Genomic DNA, 27,116 nt, shown 5'->3' on the forward strand with positions numbered 1-27,116 from the left:
CATAAAAAGTGGGTAGGTGCTTGGCGCAGATAAATAAATGAATACGACTTTCGCACGATTTTCGGATAGATATAAAGCAGAGACACGCCCAGCTTCCTAGCTGTGATTCTTGACGGTGCTGTTGTTGTTTACCGCTATCTGATTTTTATTGGTGTTCATTACGAAAATTGATTAAGATATCGCTGCACCTGCTTGTGCTTGCTTGCCTTTTGCTTGTACCACATGACGTATGCGTATTCTTGCTTTGCTCCGCCGCCGCCGCTGCTGCTGCTGCTGCTGCCGGCGTCTGTGTGTGCGCGCGCGCCAGCCTTTGTTTATGCTTGTGTGCGAGGAATCAATAGAAGCGCATACGCTTCTGCCGGCCCAAAAAACGGCTACGCAGCCATCAGTTGCTTCTGTGCGCTTTCATTGTGCGGTTGCTCGACTGCTCCGCTGCGATCGCTCGAGCTGACAGCTGCGTGTATTTATTATATATAAAAATAAAAAAAAAAAATACATAAATTGTAACACATCGACAAGATATCGAAGCGGATAAAAATCGAGGCATCACGTTTCTTGATCTAAGTGAATTATTGTGTCGCTGTTCTGTTTTTCCATTCATTTGGCATTGGACTTCAATTTGCATAGAACTGAGTCCTAAAGAACATAAATATACACGGACAGACACACTTAAAATTAGTATATGTGTGATAGTGTGACGCTTGATTATCAACCAAATCTATAACGAAAATTGCGTAAATACAAACCAAAAGCTAATTGCATTTGACCAGCAGCAATAGAATATTAGTTTGATTATTATTATTGTTATTTTTGTTGTGATAATACTTCGTATAAATTAAAACCCTGGCAGTAATTAATTTCTGGGTAAGTTATAAATTAATATTTCACGCCAAAAACTGGAAATTATTTGCCGGCGTTTCACTAATAATAAAATAATAAGAAAACATAAAATAAATAAAAAATTTTGCAAAAAAATAGAAAAAATGAAAAAAAGTTATATGCATTTTCCGTCATTGGCATCAAAGTGCATTTCAATGCAAATTAATTTTCATTACAATTAAGAGTATTAAATGCATTTGCGCGCTGTGTTTATCTAATGCGCCATGTCGCATACTAAACCTACTCGGACAGCTCGTCATTTGGTTAAGTATTCCGATCACATATCAGAAACAGCAAAATAAACATATCAATTACAACAACAAAAATAATAAAAACATACAATTTAAAACACATAAAATTCTCATTGCGTTCGACAATTAACCGATGGATGAGAAAATTGATTCCACTGAAATATTTATCAATGAATTTGCAGCAGTTGCGTGCCTTGCGGGGGGCACTCAACTATTCATATGTATGTATTCCTAGTAAAAGAGAAAATCAACATAGGGCATGGCATGATCTATCATTGTTTACTTTATTCAGAATACATAGGCACTTTATTGCGGATACAAGTTTGTGGTTTGATTTTTTTTTCGCGGAATTTAATAAATATTTTGTTCAAGATTTTGTTTTGTTCTGCGGAAATATAAACAAACTGTTTAATGAAAACATTGGAAAGTCAAGTGCCGAAAGTGCACTCAATTATATGCAAAATATTTAAATTAAAGGTTAATACTTATTGTTATTTATTTAATTGATAACGAACATTTGCACACAAATCATTTTCCATTTGAAAACTTTTCGGTTTCGTAAGGGCAAAGAGCGGAGCATGTACAGCTGTAACAAAATCAATACCTGCCACAACAAAGGGGAAATTTGTTGTTTTTTCTATGCCCGTGAATGAACTGAGTGAAGTATATTGGGTTTTGCAGTCTGTATAAAATTATTGCTACCGTGTGAGAGAGAGAGAGTTTTAGAGAGTTTTAGAATTTAGCAAGTTTTTATATATTCAGTATAAGCAGAATTTTAAATCAGAAAGAGAACTGCGTGCATTCTCCTGCCTTAAGAGCTGGTATCAGCATTTCATTTGTATTATAAATTCATCTCCTATTAAAACTTAAGCGAGTATTATGATATCGCATATGGCCGTTTGCAGAATTCTCACCTGTTTGGCTTTAAATATTAGATTTTACTACGTCAACAGCTCGCCATTGTTGCAGTCGTTTGTGCAACGTGTTGCTACACCCTTTCAGCAGTTAAACTATAAAAGGCCAGCCAAGCGTGAAGTGGAGTAGAGTATAAGAAAAAGGGATAATTACTATGAGAGTGTACGCTCAACAAACTGTAATTATGCGCTATGAGCATGGCGTCCATCTACGCTCCACATAGAGCTCAAAAGGAAATGAGTTTATTGAGCCATTAAATTGTAGAACAAGGCGTGAAATTTGTGGCTTTTGGCGTTTTTTTTTTTTTTTTTTTTTTCGTACATCATTTGTAAGCCAATTCGAATTGAGCACAATTTTAAATATTGTTCCATCACTCAGCCTAAAGCATCAATTGTTTATTTATTATTATTGATTCAGTCCTAATTAAGCTCGTTAAAATAAAAATAATTGAAAGTAGCTTGAAGCGTTTTAGACCATTGCATTAATTTTTAGGGATTACTTTTACCTTTAAGGCAATCTTTAAAAGCCGAAAAGTAATTCAAATCAACTTGCATTTAAATGGACATAAATTCAGAGTATTCACGTAGCCCAAAAATTCGTGGAAACAATTAATTTGCGTAAGCGATATTCCACCTAAGAAATACTTAGGCATACTTAGCCTTAACTCCCTTGGGATAATTAATCATCGGAGTGATTTGAAGTGAGTCGTGAGAAGAGTTAAAATTCCAGGAATTATGGCAGGCTTAGCGAGCTGCTTAAAATGTTCATAGTGCACTTGTGTATGCAAATATTTGCATGCCTGAAGTTCCTAAAAGTTCTACGGAGTATATATTAAGATAATAAAGGAATTTAGCTAATTTTAGTGCATTCATACTACCAGATGCACTATGGAGTACAGGATAATAAGCGGCAATAAATAAATAATTTAAATATTTTCATAGCCTACTTATTTGGGCTGCAATTTAACTCATTCTTTTTTTTTTTTTTTTTTTTTTAATATATTATTTAAACAGGTTTCTTACTACCTAATTTTTTACCTACCTAAGTTGAAGACTGCAATTTAACGCATTTAAAAAATGCTTATCGCATATGAGCCAACTTTCGCGTTTCAGGAAAAACTGCAAAAGTTGATAAAAAAAGAAATTAAAATGAAATTAATGAAAACTTTTACCTATGTGTGGGCATATATGCTGAATCACTTTAAGTGCTCGCTCGCTCATGAACTATTAGTGGCGAACTGCAAGCAATAAGTGCTTCAAATGCTCTACTTGAGGTGTAAAATATAAAATTTCAGGCATGCATATTTAATGTGAGGTGAGCTTAGCTGCGAAAAAGTTAATAGAAAATGTAGAATTAAATTAAGGAAAACTTTTACGCTTACTAGTAAATGTGCTAGACGAACTCTGAACCATAGTAAATGTTTAAAAATTGCACATATAAAATGAAAAATGTATATAGTAAATTAGGAAAAGCTTTTAGCTCTACTAATAAATGCAGCAAGCAACGGTAAATTTCCAGAATGCGCTGCAATAAATATATTGCATACATTTATTTAAGGCCTAATTTCGCAGAAAAATTAAAATGAAAATGAAAACGAAATTAAGGCAGACTATTAGCTCTGCTGGTGAATGCCCTTGGCAGACGTCGAAGCACTTAAAAAAGTGGTTCCTTTATGAATTATAAAATGCTAGCTTTAAAAAAGAAAATGCTTTAAAAATTGTTGTGCATTTTCTCTCCCACTTGTCAATAGACGGAGAATTCCTTTTTCTTTCATGCAAATTGGCCGGCGTATAAGCTGCTTTTAATGAAATTGTGAAGGTGCAGTTTGTGCTGCGAATCCTCGGACAATGTCATTGTAAAAAGGAAACCCGAAAAAGATCGGATTACGAATCGGTAATACGATTTAAAAAGTTGGCTCAGCCATTAAGCAGATTAATTTGCCAACTTTTGCATTTACGCCTCCTAAAATTCCGGCCAGAAAGTCTAAAAGACTAAAAGCCTGAAGTTCAGTTAGAAGTCTGAGCTAACCTGTTCATGTGCACACTTGAATATGAGTTTATTGAATTTGTAATATCAGAAGGGCAAATCGGTAACTCAAGCAAATAAATGTTTCCACTTGTTTTCCGCTTGTTGAATCTGTAATTTTCTGCATTTTCTTCTGCAAATATTCGAAAGGAGAAAATCCAATTAAAGCAATATAACTGTTTCTTGGCTACAGCTGCGACTATGAATATGCTAAAGAGCTGGGCATGACCGGGGGGACTTTGCATATGTCTGCAAGTTTATGCACAATTTGCCTTGAATATACCCTGTAGATACAGTGGTTCGTTTTGCAAGGATATCAAGGGAATGGGATCTGTTGGATGCAAACAGAAAGAGATGAGCAATTTTTATTCTACTAAACTCTCCCCCCTTTCCCTCACACTCTTTCTCCATCTCTATCTCTGTCTTCGGTAAGTAGTGTCCCTACACAGTATCTGCTCTGCTATCGTTATAGTTATTTTATTCGCATTCTGCATTAATTTCGCATTTCTATTTGCAGTAAATTTTTAAGCTATCAGCAAAATGATGAAAGTTATTTGACTTTGGCATATTTGAATTTTGTAGTTAAATGAAAAATGTTTGTGAATTTTGTTATTTATTTTTTTTTTTCCTATATATATTGAGTGGCGAAGCTAATTGATATAGCGTTGCTTTTGGGGAAACTATTAATGCAGAGCAGCAGATGAAGTATTGATAATATTTGCAGCTCCGTTGGTTTGGCAACGAGTAGAATTTTGCTTTCATGTAGCAAACAGAGGTAGCTGGAATAATTCTCCGAAATAACAATTATGTAGCGAAACATTCAAATCAAGCAGAGTTCAGAGAAATGTTTTGTATTTTATTAGTATTCAATCAGATCGCATCAAACGAGAGAAAGCTATTATGTCGTTCTGAGCGGCAGCTCCATTGATTCTCGCTCTGCTTTCAGACATTTAATGCCATTTAGTTTGCTTCATTCAAATACAGCATTTGTAATAGAAACCACCTTTGACCTCGAGTCAAAATTTGTCTGCTCAGACGTGGACGAACTGACCGGCAACTATGTAAATATGTATTTATTACGGTGCTCACATTACACGATTGCTATCGCAGCAGAACGGAATGTCGTCCAGTAACAATTAGTGGTTGCATTAAATATTTATTAGGTATGTCTCTGGACCGTTTCGTTTGTGTGTATTTGTGTATGTGTGTGTGTGTGATGAATGTGGTGTCTCGACTCAGTGTCATTGTATGTGCTAAGCTCTTCAATTATGCTGCTTAACTTAATTTGCGCAGGTTCTTTTACAGTCAAAGTGTGCTTTATGCAATTTAATTCACCTAAATTATTTTATTATGCCAGACAGTTTTCTCCGAGTTTCAAATTGGCTAAATCCACAAAGAAAATTTTCTTTTGTTGGCATGTGTGTGAAGGGCTTTTGCAAAACTTCGGCGAAATGCAATTTCACAAACCAGATTACGTATACGACGCATTGTGCGTGCCACAAAGCTACTGCTGCTAAGCTTAAATATATATTGAGCACAAATAATTAAATTTTAACGCATCTTAGCAGTCAGCATGAAATCTGATAACTAGGCAGGCAAACATTTGAATTGAAAGGAATCTCAATATTTATTGGGCAATTTACATTTCCCTTTAATCACATGAAACCTTCCATGAGAAAACTTACAGCTGCTGCTGAAGGAAGCCCAAGGCTTCATTTATATGCCATGAGTTTGCGTATTGTGATTTGATTTGCTTAAAGTTTCGTTGACTTTTTACAGACTAGTTTCCGCTGCTCGTTACCCGAGTCTTTTTTTTATGTAATCCTTCACGCAACGACTGCTGCAGTTGCGTCTGTGTCTATGACAAGGTAGAGTATCGCGGCTACCTAATCCTTTCCTCCATAATATATGCATGAAAATACCCAGGCACAGCGAATCAGTTAAGCCATGCAGGGAGAATAAGAGATTATGTTCGAATGCTTAAACAGAAAATTATCGTATGAATTACTGTTATTCGTTAAGTAGTTCTTGAGCTGAAATCAATGCTCTCATCGGCTTTTGCCAGTTTTAGTCGGAAAAACACTTGAGTCATTTGAAATTCAAAGCTGAAAACACTTATCAAGCTGTTCATGCCATTTGGACTACTTGCCGATTTATCGAGAAATCGTATCTAATTTTGTGCCTCTTGTAGATTAAATTAATGTCTGCTTATATTTATAGACTTTACTAAAAATATTCGAGTGCTCGTGCACTCATCAATTTTTAGTTAACCCTTGAACTTAATTCCCTTGAAGCAGTGACCCTCAGTCGGGCAGCACCATTTGCATGCCAAGAATAATTACAAATTCATGATTTTTTTTAGGTAGCTTATTATTAATTAAACTTTGCTTGGGTCACTGTTTGAGGAATGTCAAAAATGTTTCCTTTCGCGGGCGATTAAAAAAACACAGGTAAAAATATTATAATCGGGTGCACAAAGCTGCATAATACTCGCTCAAGGAGCAGAGCAAGGGGAGATCTTTGCGGATTCTAGTGCAGCAACTCAAAATGAAAAAGTCTTAAGAGTTTACACATCTTTCCTTAAGGTTAGTATCTCTCTACCTCCTCCTGTTAACTAGTCATAGACTATACCTAAAATCAAATAATTTCGCCCACATTTGGCATGTTCCAAAAATATACTGCCACTATATTAGACAAGGGTGCATTCTACTCAGACTACATTCCGCCAGCGAGCGTAAAAAATTGAAATTCTTGGCGCTTGCAACATGTTCGAGCAGAGCAAACAAGTTGCCTTGCAACATGTTGTGTTTTGGCTGTGGGTGGCGGCAGCTGAGGAGCTTCTTTGACTGCCTTCGCTTGATAAAGGCCAAAGACGAGTTCCGTGGCACAGTTGATAACGCACAGTCGCGCGGTTTGGTCGGCCATTCGATACGGAAATACCTGTGGAAGGGAGTATAAAGAGTTTGTTAAAGTTCGGATTGTGCGGTTGCCCAGCTGCTAATTACATTTTGTCACGCTTGTGCAGCTTTGGGCGAAATTAAAATTATAATATTAGATAAAGAAGAAACAGTTATTAGAATCCTAGGGCTTAGCGCCAACAACTGCCTGACACGACAATATACAGCACAATCGGGTAACATAAGCATTTATTACAATTACATTTAATGCACGCATCACGCATGCTCCCCCGCCCTTTCCTCACATTCTTGGATCGAAATATTAAGCCCATGCCGCCTGTGATGTCCTCCGGGTAACACGAGCTTGCTTATCCTTATGTTCTTTTCGTTTGCTTTGCTTTTGCTTTTTTTTTTTTAGGGTTTTTGGGACACTTTGATTGGACTTTTGCCTCTTAGTTTTTATTTCGCAGCATGCTTATATGCTGGGCTCAGAAAGCCCGCTTTGTGTACTTAAATACCCTCTACATATTTGATGACGTTTCACTTTGATAACTTAAGCACACATTCAGGAAGAGAAGGCAGTTTAAAGTTTTCTCCATAGGCCAAGAAGGGAACAGCAAATTGCCTTGGTAATGAGCCGCAGTCTAGCGTCTCATAACTTTGCCCCATGATGAAATTTAACATTTTAATGAGAAGCTAAAAGAGCTCTGGGGGAGAATCTACTTTATATTAATTCAATTTTTGGCATCTTGAAATTGAATTCAACGAGACAAGCAACTTTTATGGGACAGACATTATAAATGCAATTGCTAATGGTTTCTACTTTTAAAGTTTAACAGTGCCTAATTCATACTCAATATGAAGTGTCACAATGCGAAAATCTTGACTCAGCTGCAAAAAGATCAAGTTGTCAGCTTAAAGACTTGGCTGTGCTGTTAGAAAAGCCGAGCTCTACCGCAAATATGACAGGCTGTAATGGAAGTGGCTCAAGTGGGCCCCAGGAGCTGACAATAACACACAATGAAAGTGAAGTAAGTGAAAGAGAACGAGCGAATGAGGGAGTGAGATAAACGAGGCACTAACTGTTTGCATTCGAACGCTTTTGAATAGCTCAAATGCCTGCTGGGCACATTCTGGGAACGATTTTGCTCAGCTGAGCTGGTTTGAGCTGTTGAACTCACTTATAGATTTGTCTCCTTCTGTAAATTGGTATATGTATATTTTAAAGGCTGCTCTCCATCCTCTGTGTCCATTGTCTCCTTTGTCTGAGCCTATAAAATGTCTACTGCAAATGCAGCCCAATTTCGAAGTCGGTTTACTCTTTCGTTGGCCTTTATTGTAAACAAAGCATATTACACAGAAATAGCATTAGAAGTGTGCTATCTGCTCTTGCTCTTCCTCTTGCTCTGCTCAGTTTTATTTGATAATCTTTTGTGTAGCTCACTCGTGTATACTGAACATTTGCTATTTAAAGAAATTGAAAATAGGGACATTTATTATTAATATATTTTCTTTTGATGCATACGCTGGTATTCCGATATGCGTCAAGTACTTATGCGTGCCTCCATATACGGCGTACTTTTGTTCTTTGATGTGCCAAATCAGTATATCGACGAATACTCGTGTTTCACTTCGCGACATTCAATAATATTCTATAAGCTTTCCAAATATTTACATTCCCAAAATTGTGATGCATGCGGCAAGGGCCGCGAGAAGGGAATTACCTCTGCGTGGGGCGCCTGTGAAAGGACCCTCCATTTGTCTGGAGGCAGGAAGCCCTTTGAGGCGCACAAAAGAACAACATTTTACGCTTTTACATTTAACAACTTTTCACGCAGAGTTTTATGCCCATAAGCCGGACTCGGCAAATGATTATGGGAGGCCTGGCTGGTGGCCTTTAATACGAATTTATATCCATGAAGCAGGCAAACATTTTATGTTAGATTAATTAATATGTTTTGGCAGCGAAGCATTTCGCTTACCTAATTTTTAACTAATTTAAGCCACTTCCTATGGTATACCTAATTGATTACATAATGCGATAATGCTAAACAAAATGTGAACTTAAAGCCACGTTTTCATTGTAATATATAGAGCAATGTTTGACTTTAAAAATGTGAGATGCCCAACAGCAGGCGTAATGAAATTTTATGGCCAGCAGCAAGAGGCAAGGATCAAAGCACACGCAAGCCAACACACACATACACATACACACACGCGTACATAGTGCTTGGGGCTGCGTTCACCTTGTGCTGATAAAATGCTGTATCGAGTTAAATGAGTTAGCTCCTTATAAACCATTCATTGTTGTGCAACACCTTCAGACAGCCAACGTGTGAGGGGGAAGCGGAGGCAGGAGTGAACACACACGTAACTTGCTGAGGAGCACTCAGCTGAGCTGTTGACAATAAGAAGGCTCGGCTGCATTGTGCGAATAGCTGGAAAAGTCAAAGGAAATGTGAGAGATTTTAGGGTTGCGCTTACATTTAATCAATTTCGGCCCGAAATGTCCTTGAGGCCAATCCCTGAGTCCAAGTGAATCCCAGTTATGCGCCGTATGATCTGTGGGCAAAGCACAACATTTCCCGGAATCAAAGCTACAGAATCAACTTAGTGAATGCGGTTCTTCAGTCAAATTACGCTCAGACTTTGCTAACCAGACACACACGCACACCCACACACACACACGCATATATATGCATATGCATGTGTGGGAGTAGCACACCGTAACAAAATGGAGTTTATATGTTTTCATTAAAATTACAAGCAAAATTTTTACAGTGAACCCAGAATAACCACACACACATATAAAATTATATATATATAACATTTTTTTTTTTTTTTTTGAAGCATGCAAGGTAAAGTAAGAAGTTTATATTGGTATATATATATATATGCATATATTATGTATAAATATTTTGCTTGACAAAAAAGCCAACAGATTTGCTCTGGGGTCCATTCGAGCTGCTTTGTTTGTGCGTGTGTGTGTATGTGTGTGTGTGTGTGTGTGTGTGTGTGTGTGTGTGTGTGTGTGTGTGTGTGTGTGGCTAAACATTGCCAAATTTTATTAGAAGTCAGTCAAGTCAAGAGAAGCGTTAACAGCTTTTAATGGCCATCAGTGTCAACTGACCTGAGCTGACGGTTAGCAAAATGTTTTTGAATCCACTGGACTGCACCTGGAGCGCACTTAGAACTTCCCAACACAGGTTAAAACGAAGTGCTCGCTGCAGTCGTTTCAATTATGCAAAATAAACATGTCTGCGCGTGAGCTGACAGCTGACCGTAAGGCATGCGAAGCAGCCCGGATGACTCCCCCTACGGCTCAGCAGCTCCTGCATGAAGAGTATGCAAGAGTCAAATAACATTTTCTGAGCCGCCTCCAATTGACCCAGCTGCCGGCTGCCGTTTAATTTTGTTGATTTGTGTTGATTTGTGAACTTGTTTGCTTTTCATTTCAACTTTGTGTAAACTTCAAGCTGGCTGTCGCTTGAGTTTTCGCATTCCTATTGCAATTCATTCATGGCTGGCAAAACTCCTCTGCAAGTGTCAAATAATTTGTCCATTCAAACTTTTTTATATGCGCAGGCAACAGCGATAATAAAATGGAATCAGATATAATATACGATCAGCATGTGCATGAGGAGCTGCTGCCAGGCGCCGAGGAAGAGGCGGAATTCGGTAAGTGTTAACCCCAAGATTTTTCTCGCATTACTTTTGGTTTGTTTTCATATTTTGGAAGGAGCTTACTAATGGCTATATATTGGAGTTCGTGAGCTTTGCTCATTTATCTCATTTATCAACTTATGACAAGTTTGTTTCTGTTTTTTTCTTATTTGGCTGCTGCTTAGATACATTGGCCATTGGCCTTTGGCCTTTGCAGTAAGCCAGTAATCGCTCTTTAAACATCACTTACGATTCCCTAAGCCTGCTCCAAATCGAATTCATTTCCATTATTGAAGTGATGATGAGCTCTTCTCCTGCAAGTGCCAATCGATGGAGCAGTTCCATAATTAAATTGATGACTGCTGGATAACCCACTGCTGTTGACATTTTCCTTATGCGTTTTCCTTCTTCTCCCTCTTTCGCGTACGCGTTCGCTTTCACACTGCTCATTTTTCATTTTGCGTTTCGCTTTGCCTTTTGCCTCAGAACGTCTTTATGCGGCGCCCGCGGAAATTGTGGCTCTACTCTCCATCTTCTATGGCGGCATTAGCATTTTAGCCGTGATTGGCAACACGCTGGTTATTTGGGTGGTGGCAACCACTCGACAGATGCGCACCGTCACCAATATGTACATTGCGAATTTGGCGTTTGCGGATGTCATTATTGGACTATTCAGCATACCGTTTCAGGTGAGTTTCAGGTAAATGCAGTTTGCAAATTAATTTTACCCCCGCACACACGCAAATACTTTTCGTGTATTCTAATTATGCAAATATTGACCGACAATGGCTACCTTTTCAGACCGGACGCGTTGGCCAATTAGCCATGGCCGGCAAACATTTTCATTATGGCCATTGCAGTTTTAAATGTTGCGTAGCAATAATTAAACATTGCGTATACGCAATGCATACCCATGCAGAGATGCTAAATAAATTGAGTTTCGCTGATTTTCGACTGGCTGTTAACACTTTGTGCACATAAATCAGTTTAATGGCATTAGCCCAGTTTCCAGTTTCATTTTCGATTGCTGCTGCTGCTGCTGCGTTAATATTCCCTTTATGACCTCACACAGCCGCAAACATCGATTTCACTATAATCGAACATCAATTTAATTTCCGGCGCTTAAACACGCCGCTTCAACATTATTGAGATTAGAATTTTGACAGTTTCGCACGAAACCAGCTGCCAGTCCATTTCCTCCTCCCCCCTCGCCCAAAAATATACTTTGTATAATGGAATAAACAGTTTCGTATCCAGTCATAATGGAATTAGCATTTCGTGTCCAGACACAATTTGCTTGAAAATCCTAAGCATAACTCAATTTCCAGCCAATTATTTCGCAATTAAATTTATGTTAAGTAGTTGGAAGAGAAAATTCTGTCGGCCATTTTAGTATCAAAGCCAAGGCTTGCCTTAAATAATTTAATTGTTCTCCTGCGTCCGATTTGTAATTACATGCAAAGAGCGGACAACTTGAGAAATCTTCCTAAATAAATAGCATCTCATTCTTCTGCGTTTCGTCCAAATGTTTTCAATTAAGCTGACAGACACTTAATCTTCACGATACACACACACACACACACACACACATGTATATATAAATATTGCAGTATGTTTTTCTTACATGACCACTTAAATGTCAGCCGCTGTCATTTGCCTACCAAGCTGTAAGCCCTATATTATATGGATTTAATTGCTTGGGCAAAGCCAGACAGACAGACAGCCAGCCAGACAGACACAGACACATTACAAAGCAAAGTAATCAGGACATGAATGCACGCATTTTAATTGTTTATTCTCGGACATGCTCGGCCAGTGCTTCAATTATGATATTTTTACCGCCTCTTGGCTATTTTAATAGGCCCAATTGGCTTAATAACATATTAAATATTTTATGTCCTTCGCTTATTTCAGTTCCAAGCTGCGCTGCTCCAACGCTGGAATCTGCCGTATTTCATGTGCGGCTTCTGCCCGTTCGTGCAGGCGCTCAGCGTGAACGTCTCCGTGTTCACATTGACTGCGATTGCCATCGATCGACATCGGGCCATAATTAATCCATTACGGTAAGACAGATGAGTTCATAACTGCTGCGTATTCAATTTAATGTGCTTGTATGGGTTGTATTGAAAAGAACTGAAACTCATAGCTTCTATTAGATAAGAGCATACGAATGCTTATAGATAAATGGTAGCCTTACGTATTTTAGATAAATTATTCATCAATTAGTCAGTTTTAGTTAACTATAAGCAGCCAAATATCACCAGAAATAAGCAAATGCCAGGAATTCATATAAACAAATTTGTTTCAATGCTATACGAAAATCTTTTGAGAGTCATAAAGATTTTTTTATTCATTCGAAGTGTAGCTTATTAAAAAGTTTATACACTCGTCATGGAAACAGATTTTGTTTTTGTTTTTTTTTTAACAATGGTTTATGTGAAAATAGTCAATCAATTAAGAAACTTTAGCTAGATATGTCCGCCTTTTATCTTGACTATGGCCTGCAGACTATAGAGCAAATGAGCCACAACTGTGCCTTGGCCCCTTACGGAAAATACGTAACGAAAAATCAAATTTTAAAATTATAGTCAAGCCTAGAGGCAGCTCAAGTGCACAACTAATTTAGGAAGCAATTCAACTGTTAAGAAAATATTATCAAGAATTCAACACAGCATGTTTGGCATTTTCAAAGTTTGTATACAAAAAGTTGCGTACCTTTTGAGATAGCAGCAGCAGCAGCTCATCTGCATATTCAGGGACATCCCGTAGTCTGGCATGCCCGCACTGGAGCACTCTAACTTATGAAAATAAAAACATGTTTTCGCATTTGAGCAGCGCACGTCCCAGCAAGTTCATATCGAAATTCATAATTGGAGGCATTTGGCTGCTGGCGCTGCTCTTCGCCGCGCCGTTCCCCATCGCGTTTCGTGTGGAGGAGATCACGGACCGTTTTCGTGGTATGTGAACAGAAATATTCGCAGAGCCTGTAACATCTTAATTAAACTAAACACATTCCGTGTGATTTCCGTTTGGCAGAGAACGACGTGTACTTCAATTTGACTCGGCCGTTCTGCATGAACAAGAATCTGTCTGACGAGCAGCTGAAGGCCTATCGATATGCTCTGGTCTTTGTGCAGTATCTGGTGCCGTTTTGCGTGATTAGTTTCGTCTACATACAAATGGCGGTTCGCCTGTGGGGCACACACGCGCCTGGCAACGCACAGGACTCGCGTGACATAACGCTGCTGAAGAACAAAAAGAAGGTCAGAGCAGAGGGGAGGGGAGCACACTCCATTTGATTATGAATATAATCTTATGCGATTTCATTACAGGTCATTAAAATGCTGATTATCGTCGTGGTTATCTTCGGACTGTGCTGGCTGCCGCTGCAGCTCTATAATATATTATATGTCACAATACCGGAAATCAATGACTATCACTTCATTAGCATCGTCTGGTTCTGCTGCGACTGGCTGGCCATGAGCAACAGCTGCTACAATCCCTTCATATACGGCATCTACAATGTGAGTACTAAGTGCTTTCCTCTCTGATTGTCCATAAGCCGATAGACTTAGGCAATCGGGGAAGTAAAGTGAATGCCAGCTATAAACTATGATGACAGCTGAATATCACTTCAATTTAGCATTTAGTTAAACGAAGTTAGCTGTTTTCGGTATTTCAAGAGCCAAGACAACCTCAGCTTAAATGACAAATGTTTATTTTCTAGGAAATTTGAAAACAATGCCACGGTTATAATGGACTTTATATACATTTGCTTAAGCTCTGCCCACACAATTTAATTAATGAAACGTTTCGCAGAGAAAAACATAAAAAACACCTACGACCACGACTGCCAGGATGGCAGACGCACAAATAAGGCAAATCTCTCAAATATAAGCAAATATTTTATTTATTTAGTGAAGTGGGTTGGGGGACGTGACTGAAAATCAATAGGGAAGGCAACAAGCAAGCAAATGTGCCCAACAAGTTTTTGCTCTACTTGGGCTTGTTTGTTGTTCACGTGTGTGTTCACTTGAGGCAAAACTTTTTAGACAACTTCCGAAAAGGGAAAGTGCCAAGGCGCTGAGCAGGAGACAAGTCTTGCAAATTAGGCAATGAAGCAGAGGTTAGAGCGGTTGCTTCATAAAAGCCAGCTGGCACACCATAAGCAATCAAATCTGGGCGAAATAATAATAAGTAATTTTATGATTGAGCCGTGTTTTGGTGCTCAAATTATGGTATTCCTGGGACCGACAGGTAAAACCCATTCTCAGAATTTAGAATTCATTTCGACTACTAAATTATGAAATTTACGAGTCATTTGGCCGTATAATTTGTAACGGGAGAGTGGAAAATTTAAATATGAAATTTACGTTTCTAGTATTTTTGTTTTTGTTTTTGTTAAATACTGAGCTAAAAACCTATATCTATATTTAAAAATAATAACAAAAATAATTTAGGTATGGAAAACAAATTTTAATAATAAAATAAAAAATACAAATTAATTTAAAACCATATAGAATTTCCTAAAAAACAATTTAATTTTTAAATGTTATTTATTTTTATAACAACTGAATTTAACTTTGAAAATTACAAAATTTGCGGAGGCTGGCTTATGTTCTAAAATTTTGTTTATTAAAAAATACCAGCAGAACAATTATTTTCATGTTGCCCCCTTTATTTACAGGAAAAATTCAAACGGGAATTTAACAAGCGCTTTTCGGCGTGCTTCTGCAAATTCAAGACCAGCCTGGAGCCGCATGAGCGCACCTTTTCGATGCACACGCGTGCCAGCTCCATCCGCTCCACCTACGCCAACTCATCGATGCGCATACGCAGCAATTTCTTTGGCGCACGGAATGCTGGCGGCAATGGCAAGGGCGGCATGAGTTTCGCCCGAACTGCTTATCAGGCCAATTTCAATGGCAACGGCCATGGGCAGGGGCATGGCAATGCTAACGGCGGGGGAGGGGCCGGTGGCGGCAGCACCAGTAGCTACAACAACAATGGCCATCAAACTGTGGTGACATTTGCGGGCAGCGAAACGACAATGGGCCCCTGGCGACGTAATCACTTCAAACCGCTGCATCCGAATGTGGTTGAGTGCGAGGATGATTTGGCACTGATGGAGCTGCCCTCCACCAGCGAGGAGCTGCCGTCCAGCATGGGCGGCGGCGCAGCGAATGGAGCGGGCGCGCAGCTGGCGCTGTTTAAGGCCGCATCCCGAGAAAGTTTTAGTTGCATTTGCGAACAGGAATTCGGTAGTCGGACAGAATGTGACGGAACCTGCATACTGAGTGAAGTATCCCGGGTGCAGCAGCCGGCAGCGGGTGGCGGCGGCAGCGGCTCGGAGCCCGTAAGCGAATCCTTGTGGCAGCCCCTCTAAATACGCCGCAAATACGGCGTATTTCTCTGTGATTTCGAAATAATGAATTGTGATTGCAAACTGAATGTTGTTGTTGTTAAATGCGAGCACCGAACAATATGTTTACATAAGTCTATAGAGTAGAATATGTGTGTGTGTGTGTGGAGTATTCCTAGCTGCAAGCCATGTACAGTATTATTATAGAGACTATTGTCAGTGTGTGGGGGCCACGGAATCGCGCAGAGACACAGGAGAAACACAAAGTGGTAAGCCCTAAATTGAATATGAAATTGAGATAATCAATTTCAATATCCTGCCAAAGGATAAAAGTCACAAATGTACTATATATATACATAAATAAATATTCGATAGTGAAAAAGTGTTGGAATCCGTTTAGAAATAACTGTTATTTCCATACACTCGCTACATTTGCATTTCATTTGTTATTTTTTGCCCATCTAACTATTTGTAAGCGCATTAAGCCATTTACTCCAATTAATAGTCTCATGAAATCAATTAACTAGCGTTAAATGATAAATTATTGAATTAGTCTTTAAATAATACTATCAATACAAATATTTCTATGTATTTCTGTAATATAGATGTGCACGTTTTATGGCATGAAAAGGCTAATTAATGTAATTATCTTATTGAATTATCAATAATAAAAAAATAAAAAAAATAAACATACTAAAATACAATAAATAAAAACATTTCGTATCATTAAACATTTCTTTCTATTCAGCTTTTCAGTTATGGTCAGTTAATTACCGCACAATTATTGAAATCACATCAATAAATTACTTTGTATAAATTAAATTAATTCACTGAGCCACAAATTTCCAAGCGATTTACTTTGCACAAACGGTAACAGTAAATTTTGAAATTTGAAAATTAAATTTATAAATTTATAGCAAGTGCCAAAGCTTTTTGCTATAAGAAACGCAGACTTATACTCGAAGTTGTTTTGCTTAAGTTGAAAGCTTTGCGGTTAAGTTAAGACTCAAGCTTTTTTATAAGCATATCGCGTACGCAAACCGGAGATTGATAGGAGCGGAAAAGCTTAAGACACCAACGGCAAAGCTTTGCGAGCAAAGTAGCCAGCAAAGCTTCGACCCCCACAGGGTGATTCAAGTTATACTTGAGCAGATGCAAGACTTAAGCTATACTGTTTAACAGAGATATGTTTTCTTTCATATCATGGAGTAATTACCACAGATGGAGAAAAAGAGTACGAAGGTTGGGTATAAGACTGAAGCGTAGCTGTCGCAGACCTTTAAATAGGACGCAGCCCCAGCTCAAACTCGACTTCGAATCCCACTCAAACTAAAGGTCAGACCTCTTTTAAAAGGAGTATATTTGGCTGCTATATTGCTATATTGCTTTTCTGTCTGTAAAAAAAAATACCAAATTAAATATACTGCTGCTGATGATCTACTTCTCTAACTTTGCTTTTTGGGGAATATTTTCCTTTTAAAATTAAATTTAGATCATGTAATTCATATACAAAGGTCGCGTGTGCTATGATTAAACTACCCTAATCGCCGGGCAAACAAAGCGAGATATTCTGGTTGACAAACACTAACAAACTATGACAGCAACAGCAACAACAACAACAACAACATGAGCAACAACAGTGGCACGCAATAGTTGGCATATGTGGTTCTAGTTCGTTTCTTTTTATGCCACATGCAACCAAGCAACATATGGTGCACTCTAAGGCGCACACACACAGACATAGACCCACGCACACAGTAAGCGTTAGATATACACTGTACAGCACGCAATGAACTGACTGACTGACTGGATGTGGACATGTATGTACATGCATATGCCGGCCGTGGCAGCATTTAAGCTTACACTCTCGCTCTCACCGAGGCACACACACAGACACACACTGTTGGAAACACGCATGCAACGTTTATTTTCATATAGATGGACACTTGACTGCATGAGCGCAGTGAGCAGTGAGTGTCCTGGCAGCAGGAAGAAGGCCGCATTGGCTGTTGATAATTGAATAATTAACAATGTTGAAAATGGCTGAAAGGGCGTCTAACGAGAGCGGAGTAGGGAGGGCTAACGCAAGGGTAAGTTGCTTTAACTGTCAGTGCTAATGTATGCATGTGCATGTGTGTGTGCATGTGTGTGTGTGTGTGAACAGTGCAGGTCAGCAGGTCAACTGCAACCGCAATGTCAGCCAGAGACCTCAACAGCATTAAGCTGAATAACTCATACACAGACTTACGCACACACACACACATGCACACATGCACACTCACAGCAATAAGTTATACATCAAATATAATTGAGTTTTAGTAAATAATTGACATACGATGGGAAAATCTTAAAGGCGCAGCGACTGCCAGTTATTGATTGACATCCGCTTCCATATCTATCTATATATATATATATATATATATATATATATATCATATTTTGAACAATTAGAAAACGAAAGTGAACTTTTCAAAGTGTTTCCAGACCTCGTGCGGAGTGGTTCAGTTCTGTGTCGAGTGGCAAGGAAAATGCGTGAATCAAATGTGAATAAAGGTGCGTAGACCAGGTAGCTGAAGTGCTAAGCAAACTAATTCCATCAGATGAATCACATGTATGAGGTGTCTATGCCAATTGCAGTGCCTCGCAAGGCCTTCTCTTCGACTAGCTCCTCGCGCCGCAGCAGTGGCAGCAACACCGAGTTCTGCGAGGCATTCACAACAATGAGTACCGGCACCGGCACCGGCCCTGCCAGTGGCACGGCAAACATTGATGTGGATGCTGCTGCTGCTGCTGCTGCTGCTGGGGGCATTGATGAGGGTCTGATGGGTACGCCCAGTGCAACACCAGTTACCGACTTCTATAGAGATGCCACGGTGCTCATTACGGGCGGCACGGGCTTTGTGGGCAAAGTGCTAACCGAGAAATTGTTGCGCGCCTTTGGTTTGCGTAAAATTTACATGCTGATACGCAGCAAGGACAACATGAGCGTGCAGGAGCGCTTGCAGGGATTCTTCAATGAGTCGGTAAGTCAATAGCAAAACTGGGGGAAATGAGCTGCCGCAAAGCTGCACGCCTCCCTTTTGCCATCCCCGAACAATGCAAACTCAATAAACCTGCTCCTGCTGCTGCTGCTGTTGCTGCTCCTGCTGCTGCTGTTCGTTGCTATTGCAGATATTCAATATTATGCGCGCTGAGCGGCCGGAGCTGTTGGAGAAGGTGCATCCGATACGCGCTGATTACGGTGCCATCGACCTGGACATTGATGCCGCCGACCGTGCAATGCTCTCGTCTGAGGTCCAGGTGAGTATTGCCGCCGTTGCCATTCCGATTGCAGGTTCGAGTGCTTTGTTGCCTGTTTCTGTTGGCAATTCAATCAATAGACTTTTGTGTGAAAACTTTTGTGTGCCAGTGTGTGTGCGAATGTGTGTGTTTGTGGGTGTGTATGTTTGCCTATCTGTTTGGATATCTGTCCACCTGTCCAACTGTCTGCTTGACTATCTATCTGCCTGTTCGTCCGTCTGTCTGTCTGTCTGTTTGTGCATTACGTTACGTTACACTGCCTGCCAAAGGCAGGCGCCATGTTTACGACAACAGCATGCAGTCAGTTTATTTCCTTTTTATGATTTTTCTCCGCACACTCGGCGAAGACAAGGCACGAATATATGTATATATTTATACAGAGAGAGACAGATATACATATATATATATATATATTTTCTACTTTTCAACAAAAATTGAAACTCGGCACGTCGTCCTATGAAAATGTGTGTGCCTGATGGTTTTGCTAGTCCTGCGGCTGCTGTTAGTAGTGCTGCTGCTGCTGCTGCTGCCGGTTATAAAAAACAATATATAAATAAATGAAAATTCCAGTGCATGCTTCAAGTGTTTGGCGTGCGCGAGCCATTGTCCTGCCAGTCGCATCCGTTCGGCGTTTCTATTTATTTTATTTTCCTTTTTGGCTCTATTTCGTTTCATTCTTTTTTCTTGCCGCTTGCAAAACATTTTGCATACAAGTCACTCACACACACATGCGGTGCAGTCGGCAGGACTCGCAGTGTTTAGTCCTGCCTCTGTTTTAAAACTAAAATTGCTTTGTTGTCGATGTTCAATGCAGCAGTTGTCCCGTGTCCCATGTCCCGTGTCCTGTGTCCTGTGTCCGTGCTGACTTTGAGGTTATCAGCGAATGCAGCGAACGGTGTGAGCCCAAAAAAAGCAACTGCATGCAAAGCGCTTCTGTTTTGCATGCAACTCTCGTGCATATTGCATGTGCTCCCAGTTGTTTAGTTGTGTTCGGCTCTTGTTGCTATTGCTGGCATTTCTCAATTTTAATATGCATTACTTGTGTTTCTTTTGTTTTTGTACTCTTCTTCTCAGATTGTCTTCAATGTTGTCGCCTCGGTGAAATTCAATGAGAAACTAAGCGATGCTATTGACATTAATGTCCTGGGCACCAAGAAGATACTCGATTTGGCTATGCAAATGAAGCAGTTGAAGGTAAGAAAGTGTCTAAGCTGCAGCTTGGACATGTCTGAGCATGCAAGTTCTTCAGAGCTAAAGGAAATTGTAGATGGATGTACATATGTACCAAGTCGAGTATATTAGATATATAGATATGCTATAAGACTATGAGACATGTTAAAGAAGAGAACCTGCAAATTATTAAGGCAAGGGATAGCCTATAAAGAGCTATCTATCTATATAGCCTTACTCGACGATAAAGTAGTCCCTTTCAGAATATGAGCTGTCCATAGAAGTACGTTTCCATACCAACCATAACTACCCACGAGTTTCCAAGACTCCACGCAGCTGTTCCCTTCTTTTGTGAACATTTTCACACCAGACAAGAAGAGCGAAATGCTTAAAAACTCCAATTAATATAAAAAATCTATTTATTAATGCCCGAGTTGCATTTGGCTGTTAATCCGTTCAGAGTATTTACAAATTGCGGTTGTCATGGATTCCTTTTGATTTTTTTCTTCGACGTAAAATTAATTCAAATATTCGCATATCGCATTTAAGTAACCGACATGCATATTTCGCATGTCTGCTTGCGAAATATTTGTGTATGCATTTTAATATTTACAGCTGCACCTGCGAGTGGGGTTTGACTGTGTGCGTGTGTGTGTGCATTTGTGTTTATTTTTTTAATATACTATAAACTGCTTTTTATGTTGTTGCATATTTTTACGGCTGCGGTGTGCAAACAATTTCAACACAATTCAATCAACATTCGACATGGTGCCGCCAACTGGCCGCCCGCTGCCTTCAATACCACCCCATGCGCACCACCGACGCACCGCTCGGCCGGCCGTCCCGCAGTCATTTGTGCACATTTCGACACTGTACTGCAACTGCAATCGCAAATTTATCAAGGAGCAAGTGTATGAGAACGAAATTGGCTACGAAAAAATCATGCAGGTAAGCAGAGAGGCCAGGTATGTAGGCAGTTATGGTGCCCCGCACCACTGGGCCACTCATGAATATTATTATTATTTTATGTGCATACGCAATGGCCGATCGCTGTTGGCCGATCTGATTGGCTTAACAATTTATTTAAATTAAAAATGTTCAACTGCAATTGATGTGACTGTTGCTCTTCCTTGTTTCTCGCCCCGCACAGATCTATCGCACCTTCGACGACGAGACGCTGGAGAAGCTGCGCCATTGCCTGATTGGCAAAATGCCAAACACCTATACGATGACCAAGAAGTGCGCCGAGAACTTGGTGAATCATCGCGCCTTTCACATGCCCGCGGGCATCTTTCGTCCGCCCATTGGTAAGCAGAAAATTGTGGCTCACTGCGAGTGGATACTTTGTGGTTCGTTCGCTGTGGCTTTAAAGTTGACTTCACAAACTAATTGTCAGATAATTAGCCCGAAATACTCCTGGGTATGCACAAGAAACTTGTTAGATTGCACACACACTCCCACACACACCCACACACATACGCTGCTTTTAGTTTTGGGGCCCCCAAGGATTCTGCAGCTACAGCTAAAAAAAGGAATATTTAAAATTTTGTAAAAAATGGCAAACAACGCTGCATTTGCCAGGCAAGCCGAAGAGTGTGCCATGGTTTAGCAGATAAATGCATGTGGAAAAAGTTTTCTTCTCATTCTTTTTTTGCTTCATTTTTGCAAACGGCAACGAAACGCAACGTAACGTAACGAACAAAACGTAACGGAAACAAAGGCCAACAAAAAAAAAAAAAAAAAAAAATTCGAGCATGGCTGACTTGCCCACGACTCCGAAAAAGCCCCCACGACTTCATCTAGAGCTGAGCAGCAGCAGCAGCAGCAGCAGGAGTCGTAGCAGCTCTAGCTTCTAGCTGCAGCTCGGTAACAAAGCGCAAACAAATTTTCATTTATTTTAACACAAAATGCCAAAGCATCCTTCCAGCATCCTAAGCTGCCCCAACAACAACAGCGCTGCGAAAAATAACAAAAAATCGAGATTCAAGTGCAAAACTTGCAATTGGGAGTCAGGCATATCAGCTAGCAGCTGGCATAGCCAATGGAGGCTAGAGGATTGGAGTATAGAAGCATTTAGATTGTGTGTGTGTGTGTATGCGTGTGTGTTTGTTTTTTCTCTCTCTCATTGTTGTTGTTGTTGTTCTCTATTCATTTGTGTTGCTATGGGCTAAGGGGACTATTATCGCTTTTGGTGCTGTCCAAAATCAACAACGTTCTTCGGTCTTCGGTCTCGGTCTCGGGTCGAATGCAGCAATGCAGCCATTAATTCTTATTTATTTGCAGTAATGTCAACGTACAAGGATCCATTTCCCGGCTGGACTGATAATTTGTACGGGCCATCAGGTTTATGCACTTGGTCAGCTCGGGGACTCGTACGTTGCATTTACGGCACGGCCAACTGCAAGGCGAATATGGTGCCCGCCGATTATGTGGTGAATGCAATGATAGCAACCGCCTGGGACATTGCCCGAAGGTTAGTGCTGGAGTGCCAGCGGCTTGGCTGGCTCTTTAAATATAAAGAGATTGAAGCTGAGGAAAAAGTTGAGAAAATATTCAAGAGCTGGTGAAACTCTCGCATATCTTTCAGCTTTTGGCTTAAGTCTTCAGTTTCTTAAAATTTGCCTTAAATGCAGCGTTATTTATTGACAATTTCTTTACTCTCCCATAATCCCAGATTCGAGCAACGTGAAAGTCAACTGGATGGCAAGTCTGAGCTGCCTGTATACAATTATGTATCCGACGTAAATAATATTACCTGGGGCCAGTACATGCACCTGTCGCGTCGTGGCTTTCACGAGCCCTTCGACAAGTCGCTTTGGTGAGTCTGCCAACTGCTTAAGCACGCACACACACACACACACGCACACACTTTTGCAGCTGCTATAAATATTCTTTGTTAAATTTCTGTTTTCGGTACAACGTTATCCGCACGAACCGTTGCCATATTGCATGCATGTCTAATCCAAATGCTTAAATATGGCTCAATTTCCCTTTTGCTTCTTTCTTTTTTCTGTTGAATTTATCTACACTCTGCTAATACCTTGAAACAATGAAACACATGCCAAACTCAAACTACAAAAAAAAAAAAAAAAACAAAAAAAAAACAACAACAACAAACTTCTGCATGCAACGCGGCGGCTAACAAAATCTCACAAAAAAAAAAAAAAAACAAAAACGTAAAACGAAACTGAACCAAAACCAAAAACCCAACCAAATCGAATGGCCAACGACTGGCAACATGGACATCGAACCCGCTGGACCACATTATTGTCACAGGTGCTTCTCGTACGTTATAATACCATCGAAGCCTCTGCATTGTGCAATTGCATTTTTCTTGCACAATATCCCAGCTTATATTTTAGATTTAATTGCCATGGCCACCGGACAAAAGCGCATGTAAGTACACACACACTCACACAAACACATGTATATGGTCAGCCAGCCACACCCACACCCACACCCACACCCACACCCACACAATGGCTCTGTGTGTGTTTGCCCCCCAAGTTAGTGTCTGCTATTGTGGATTTTAGGTGCGCTACATTGAGCGCATTTTAAGCGCAACATTGAAAGGCAATTGAGAGCAGCTGCACGCGCTCTCGCTCACTCTCACTGTGGGCATATTGGCTAGGCCGAACGGGCTGCCATAGTACAGCTAATTAGAGTATTTCCAATTGGAGGCAGATTTCCCCGTACAAATATCAATTAGAGTGCAGGGAATGCGCAACTGCATTCGAGTAATATTTATCCAGGCAGTGGGCATGGCTGGCTGCTCAATTAGTCGAGCTGATCAATACTAATGCCTGTTACGCACTCTTAGCTATGTGAAGGCTTATCAGAAAATCTCGCGCATCATCAATATGATGGCCTGGTTCGGTCTCAAGGAGTGGAAGTTTGCGCATCGCAACATTGACGAATTGAACGAGCGGCTGCCGCCCGCGGAGCGTGAGAAGCTGCAGTTCAACATTGCGACGATTAATTGGAGCGAATATTTTCGTTCGTATCTGAGCGGCATCAGGCGCTACTTCTTTAAGGATAACGCTAACGATAATAAATTACAGCAGCGCAAAACTATTTATCGCAGGTGAGCCAACCCGAGAGCGAGAGAGAGAGAAAGAGAATGGGAGAGAGAGAGAGAGAGAAAGAGAGAGAGCTGGCATCACTAAGTACTTTTTAATTACACTTTGTTTGCTCTCTTACAGAATGCTGGTGCTGCACACGCTGCTGAAGACGACATTTGGTCTTTCATTAATTATGTGCATTCTGCGCTTTTATCTCGCAATTTTCAAAATTATGCCAAGGATTGCGCTCTAGGTGTGCCTGTGCCTGTGTGTGTGTCTGTATGTGTGTGGGTGTGTGTGTGTGTGCCGTCATTATAAATTGTAATTCAAGCGCATAACGTTTTAATAAACTCAATGGCAAGCGATTTCTTAAAAGACATTTCAACTTTGTCTAGCATTACTCATACGCAACGTGGCCGCAACATGAAGAAGCAGCAGCACAAGCAGAAGAAGATGACGAAGAAGTTGGCGCACAACTTCGGTTAGCTGCTTCTGCTTTTCTTTCTTTGCACTCTGCCAACGCTTGACATGTGTTGATGTTGTTTTTGCTGCCACCGAGTTGACTGAGCGGTGTAACCGAGCGGTGGTTCGACTTTGACAGGGTGAGGGGCGGGGCGGGGGGAAGTGGTGGAAGGGACGCGGGGCGAACAGGTAAGAAAAAAGTTGGCTGCTTGTGAACTTTGTATTTTTATATTTTATATTTTGTCATGCTCTCCTGAAATATGATGCAATTTTTGCTGCGATAAAGTTGCCAGGACTAAAACGTCATAACACACACTCACAGCAGATTGTAAGTGTTGACTTTACGCGAGAGAGGGTGTTGGCAAATATATATATATATATATATATATATATATGTAGAAATGTATATGTGTAAGTATGTGCAGGGATTGCAGTTGGCTAAAGTTTTGCAGCTGCGCTACAGGCAATTCGAGGAGCCGCATGGAAAAGATATTGATGAGCAGCTTGAGAAAGATTATCATATAAGCATATATAGTGCGTAATACAAGATGCAAGCTAAATGGCAAAGGAGCTTTGCACAAGTTAAACTGGCTTGAGAGAGAGAGAGGGAAGGAGAGGTACTCAGGTGATTAAAAGCTCTGAATAGAACTAAAAGAGTAAATGGATGAACTGAGTGGAAAAAGTTTCCCTCCATCAAACAGCTGCACTTATATCATAAACACTTACGTCCAGCCTCATTCAACTCTTGAATTCAAGAGCTCCCCTGTTTTATATGTAGAGCATCAACAGTTCAAAGTGTCGCGTAAATTTTCAAGCAGCCTTGCTTGAGAAAAATGGCCAAGAAGTGAACGTAAACAACACGACAAACAAACACACACACACACACTCACGCATGTAAGCACGCTCACACACACACCCCGCCTCACACACTCGCTCACACACACAGCCGGCGTCTACATAGCATTACATATATAATTTTAGTTAAAAGTTTTATTTTTTCGCATATTTCATATGCTTGTTTCATACTTTCTTTTTTCTTTCAACAACTTTTTGCGCTGAACATTTGCTTGTTTCATATTTCATGGCAGCGCAGACAGACGACGACGACGACGACGGCGACGACTGGCGACTGCGCTGCCTCGAGAGAGATAGCAATAAAATGCAAGAGCCAAGGCTGAGCGCAGACATCCAGCGGCAGGAGGCGGAGCGGCGCTTGAACGAACAGCCCACACTCTGCGCGCATTCATTATTGTGTAATATTTTTACATTATTTTATTATAAATCAACAAAATGCACTCAACGCTGCTGAAAACTTGCAACAGCAGCAACGGCGACGCCGCAGCTGCAGCTGCAACTGCTGCCTCGGCTGCCTCGGCTGCTGCTGCTGTCGTTGACAGCAGAAACACATTAAACGTCATAAAATGCACAAGCAGCGGAAAACTGGCATCAACTCCGATGCTGACGTCGACGTCGCCGTCGACTGCGGCGCAGCCCTTTTGCTTTTATAATTTATTTTTACTTGAATTAATGTGCATACTTTTTTGCACTTGGCTGCACAGTTGGCCCGTTACCTGATAGCAGCGCTGTCTGTGTGTGTGTGAGTGTGCGTGTGTGCGTGTGTGTGTGATAGGCAAAGTGGCCGAAAATTGCGTTGACGTTGGCATAAAATACTTACGGAACTTATCACAAGTGCATGGCAGGCCCCAAACATGTGAGCCAAGTCAGCCGTGTGGGGCTTCTACGTCAGACACTTTAATTTATCCGCCTAGATGGGGAAGTTGCACCTTGTCGAGCCTGATTCAACTAATCAACATAATTATGCCTGGCCTGGCACGGTGTGGCATGGCCTGAGCTTGGCTTGGCTTGGCTGACACTCAGATTAGCCGCAGACAGCCAAAGCTTCATCAGAATGCAGTCGAGCTCGAGTCCCGCATGACCCAGCATAAAAGTCAATGGCTTCTTGTGGCAGCGGCATCTTCTGGCAGCAACTGCTGCCGCACGCCGCACGCCGCATGCCCCGCTGAAAGTGGACGTGGCATGCAACTTCATCAGCTGGCAGTTGTAAATGCAAATGCAAATGCAGTCGCCATCAGCTGTGCAAGCGCATCGAGCGGTGATAATCAAGTCATGA

General features: G+C 40.6%; 2 protein-coding genes across 4 annotated transcripts; both read left to right on the forward strand.

Moving 5' to 3' along the window:
- The first annotated feature begins 394 nt into the window (after positions 1 to 394).
- Positions 395 to 16,686, forward strand: Lkr (Leucokinin receptor). Of its 2 annotated transcripts, none has more exons than XM_089467058.1 (8): positions 395 to 864; positions 10,553 to 10,645; positions 11,117 to 11,319; positions 12,545 to 12,693; positions 13,466 to 13,587; positions 13,667 to 13,893; positions 13,963 to 14,154; positions 15,318 to 16,686. In XM_089467058.1, the coding sequence occupies exons 2-8, from the start codon at positions 10,570 to 10,572 to the stop codon at positions 16,014 to 16,016; spliced, it is 1,668 nt and encodes a 555-aa protein (XP_089323184.1). In that variant the 5' UTR covers positions 395 to 864; positions 10,553 to 10,569; the 3' UTR covers positions 16,017 to 16,686. The 2 variants fall into 2 exon arrangements, with proteins under 2 accessions (XP_089323184.1, XP_089323185.1); XM_089467059.1 differs by lacking the exon at positions 395 to 864 and adding an exon at positions 5,640 to 7,203.
- Positions 16,687 to 18,456: 1,770 nt separating this feature from the next.
- On the forward strand, positions 18,457 to 24,902 carry LOC108612712 (fatty acyl-CoA reductase wat). 2 transcript variants are annotated; one of them, XM_018005676.2, is made up of 11 exons: positions 18,457 to 18,545; positions 18,630 to 19,015; positions 19,164 to 19,292; positions 20,367 to 20,486; positions 21,312 to 21,410; positions 21,613 to 21,769; positions 22,746 to 22,935; positions 23,137 to 23,280; positions 23,739 to 23,858; positions 24,283 to 24,546; positions 24,665 to 24,902. In XM_018005676.2, the coding sequence occupies exons 1-11, from the start codon at positions 18,521 to 18,523 to the stop codon at positions 24,774 to 24,776; spliced, it is 1,746 nt and encodes a 581-aa protein (XP_017861165.1). In that variant the 5' UTR covers positions 18,457 to 18,520; the 3' UTR covers positions 24,777 to 24,902. The 2 variants fall into 2 exon arrangements, with proteins under 2 accessions (XP_017861165.1, XP_017861164.1); XM_018005675.2 differs by lacking the exon at positions 18,457 to 18,545 and having other exon boundaries at positions 18,602 to 19,015.
- Positions 24,903 to 27,116: the final 2,214 nt, after the last annotated feature.

Source organism: Drosophila arizonae, chromosome 4 (assembly GCF_054131065.1).
Source record: "Drosophila arizonae isolate 15081-1271.41 chromosome 4, UAZ_ARI_1.0, whole genome shotgun sequence".
Taxonomy (NCBI): domain Eukaryota; kingdom Metazoa; phylum Arthropoda; class Insecta; order Diptera; family Drosophilidae; genus Drosophila; species Drosophila arizonae.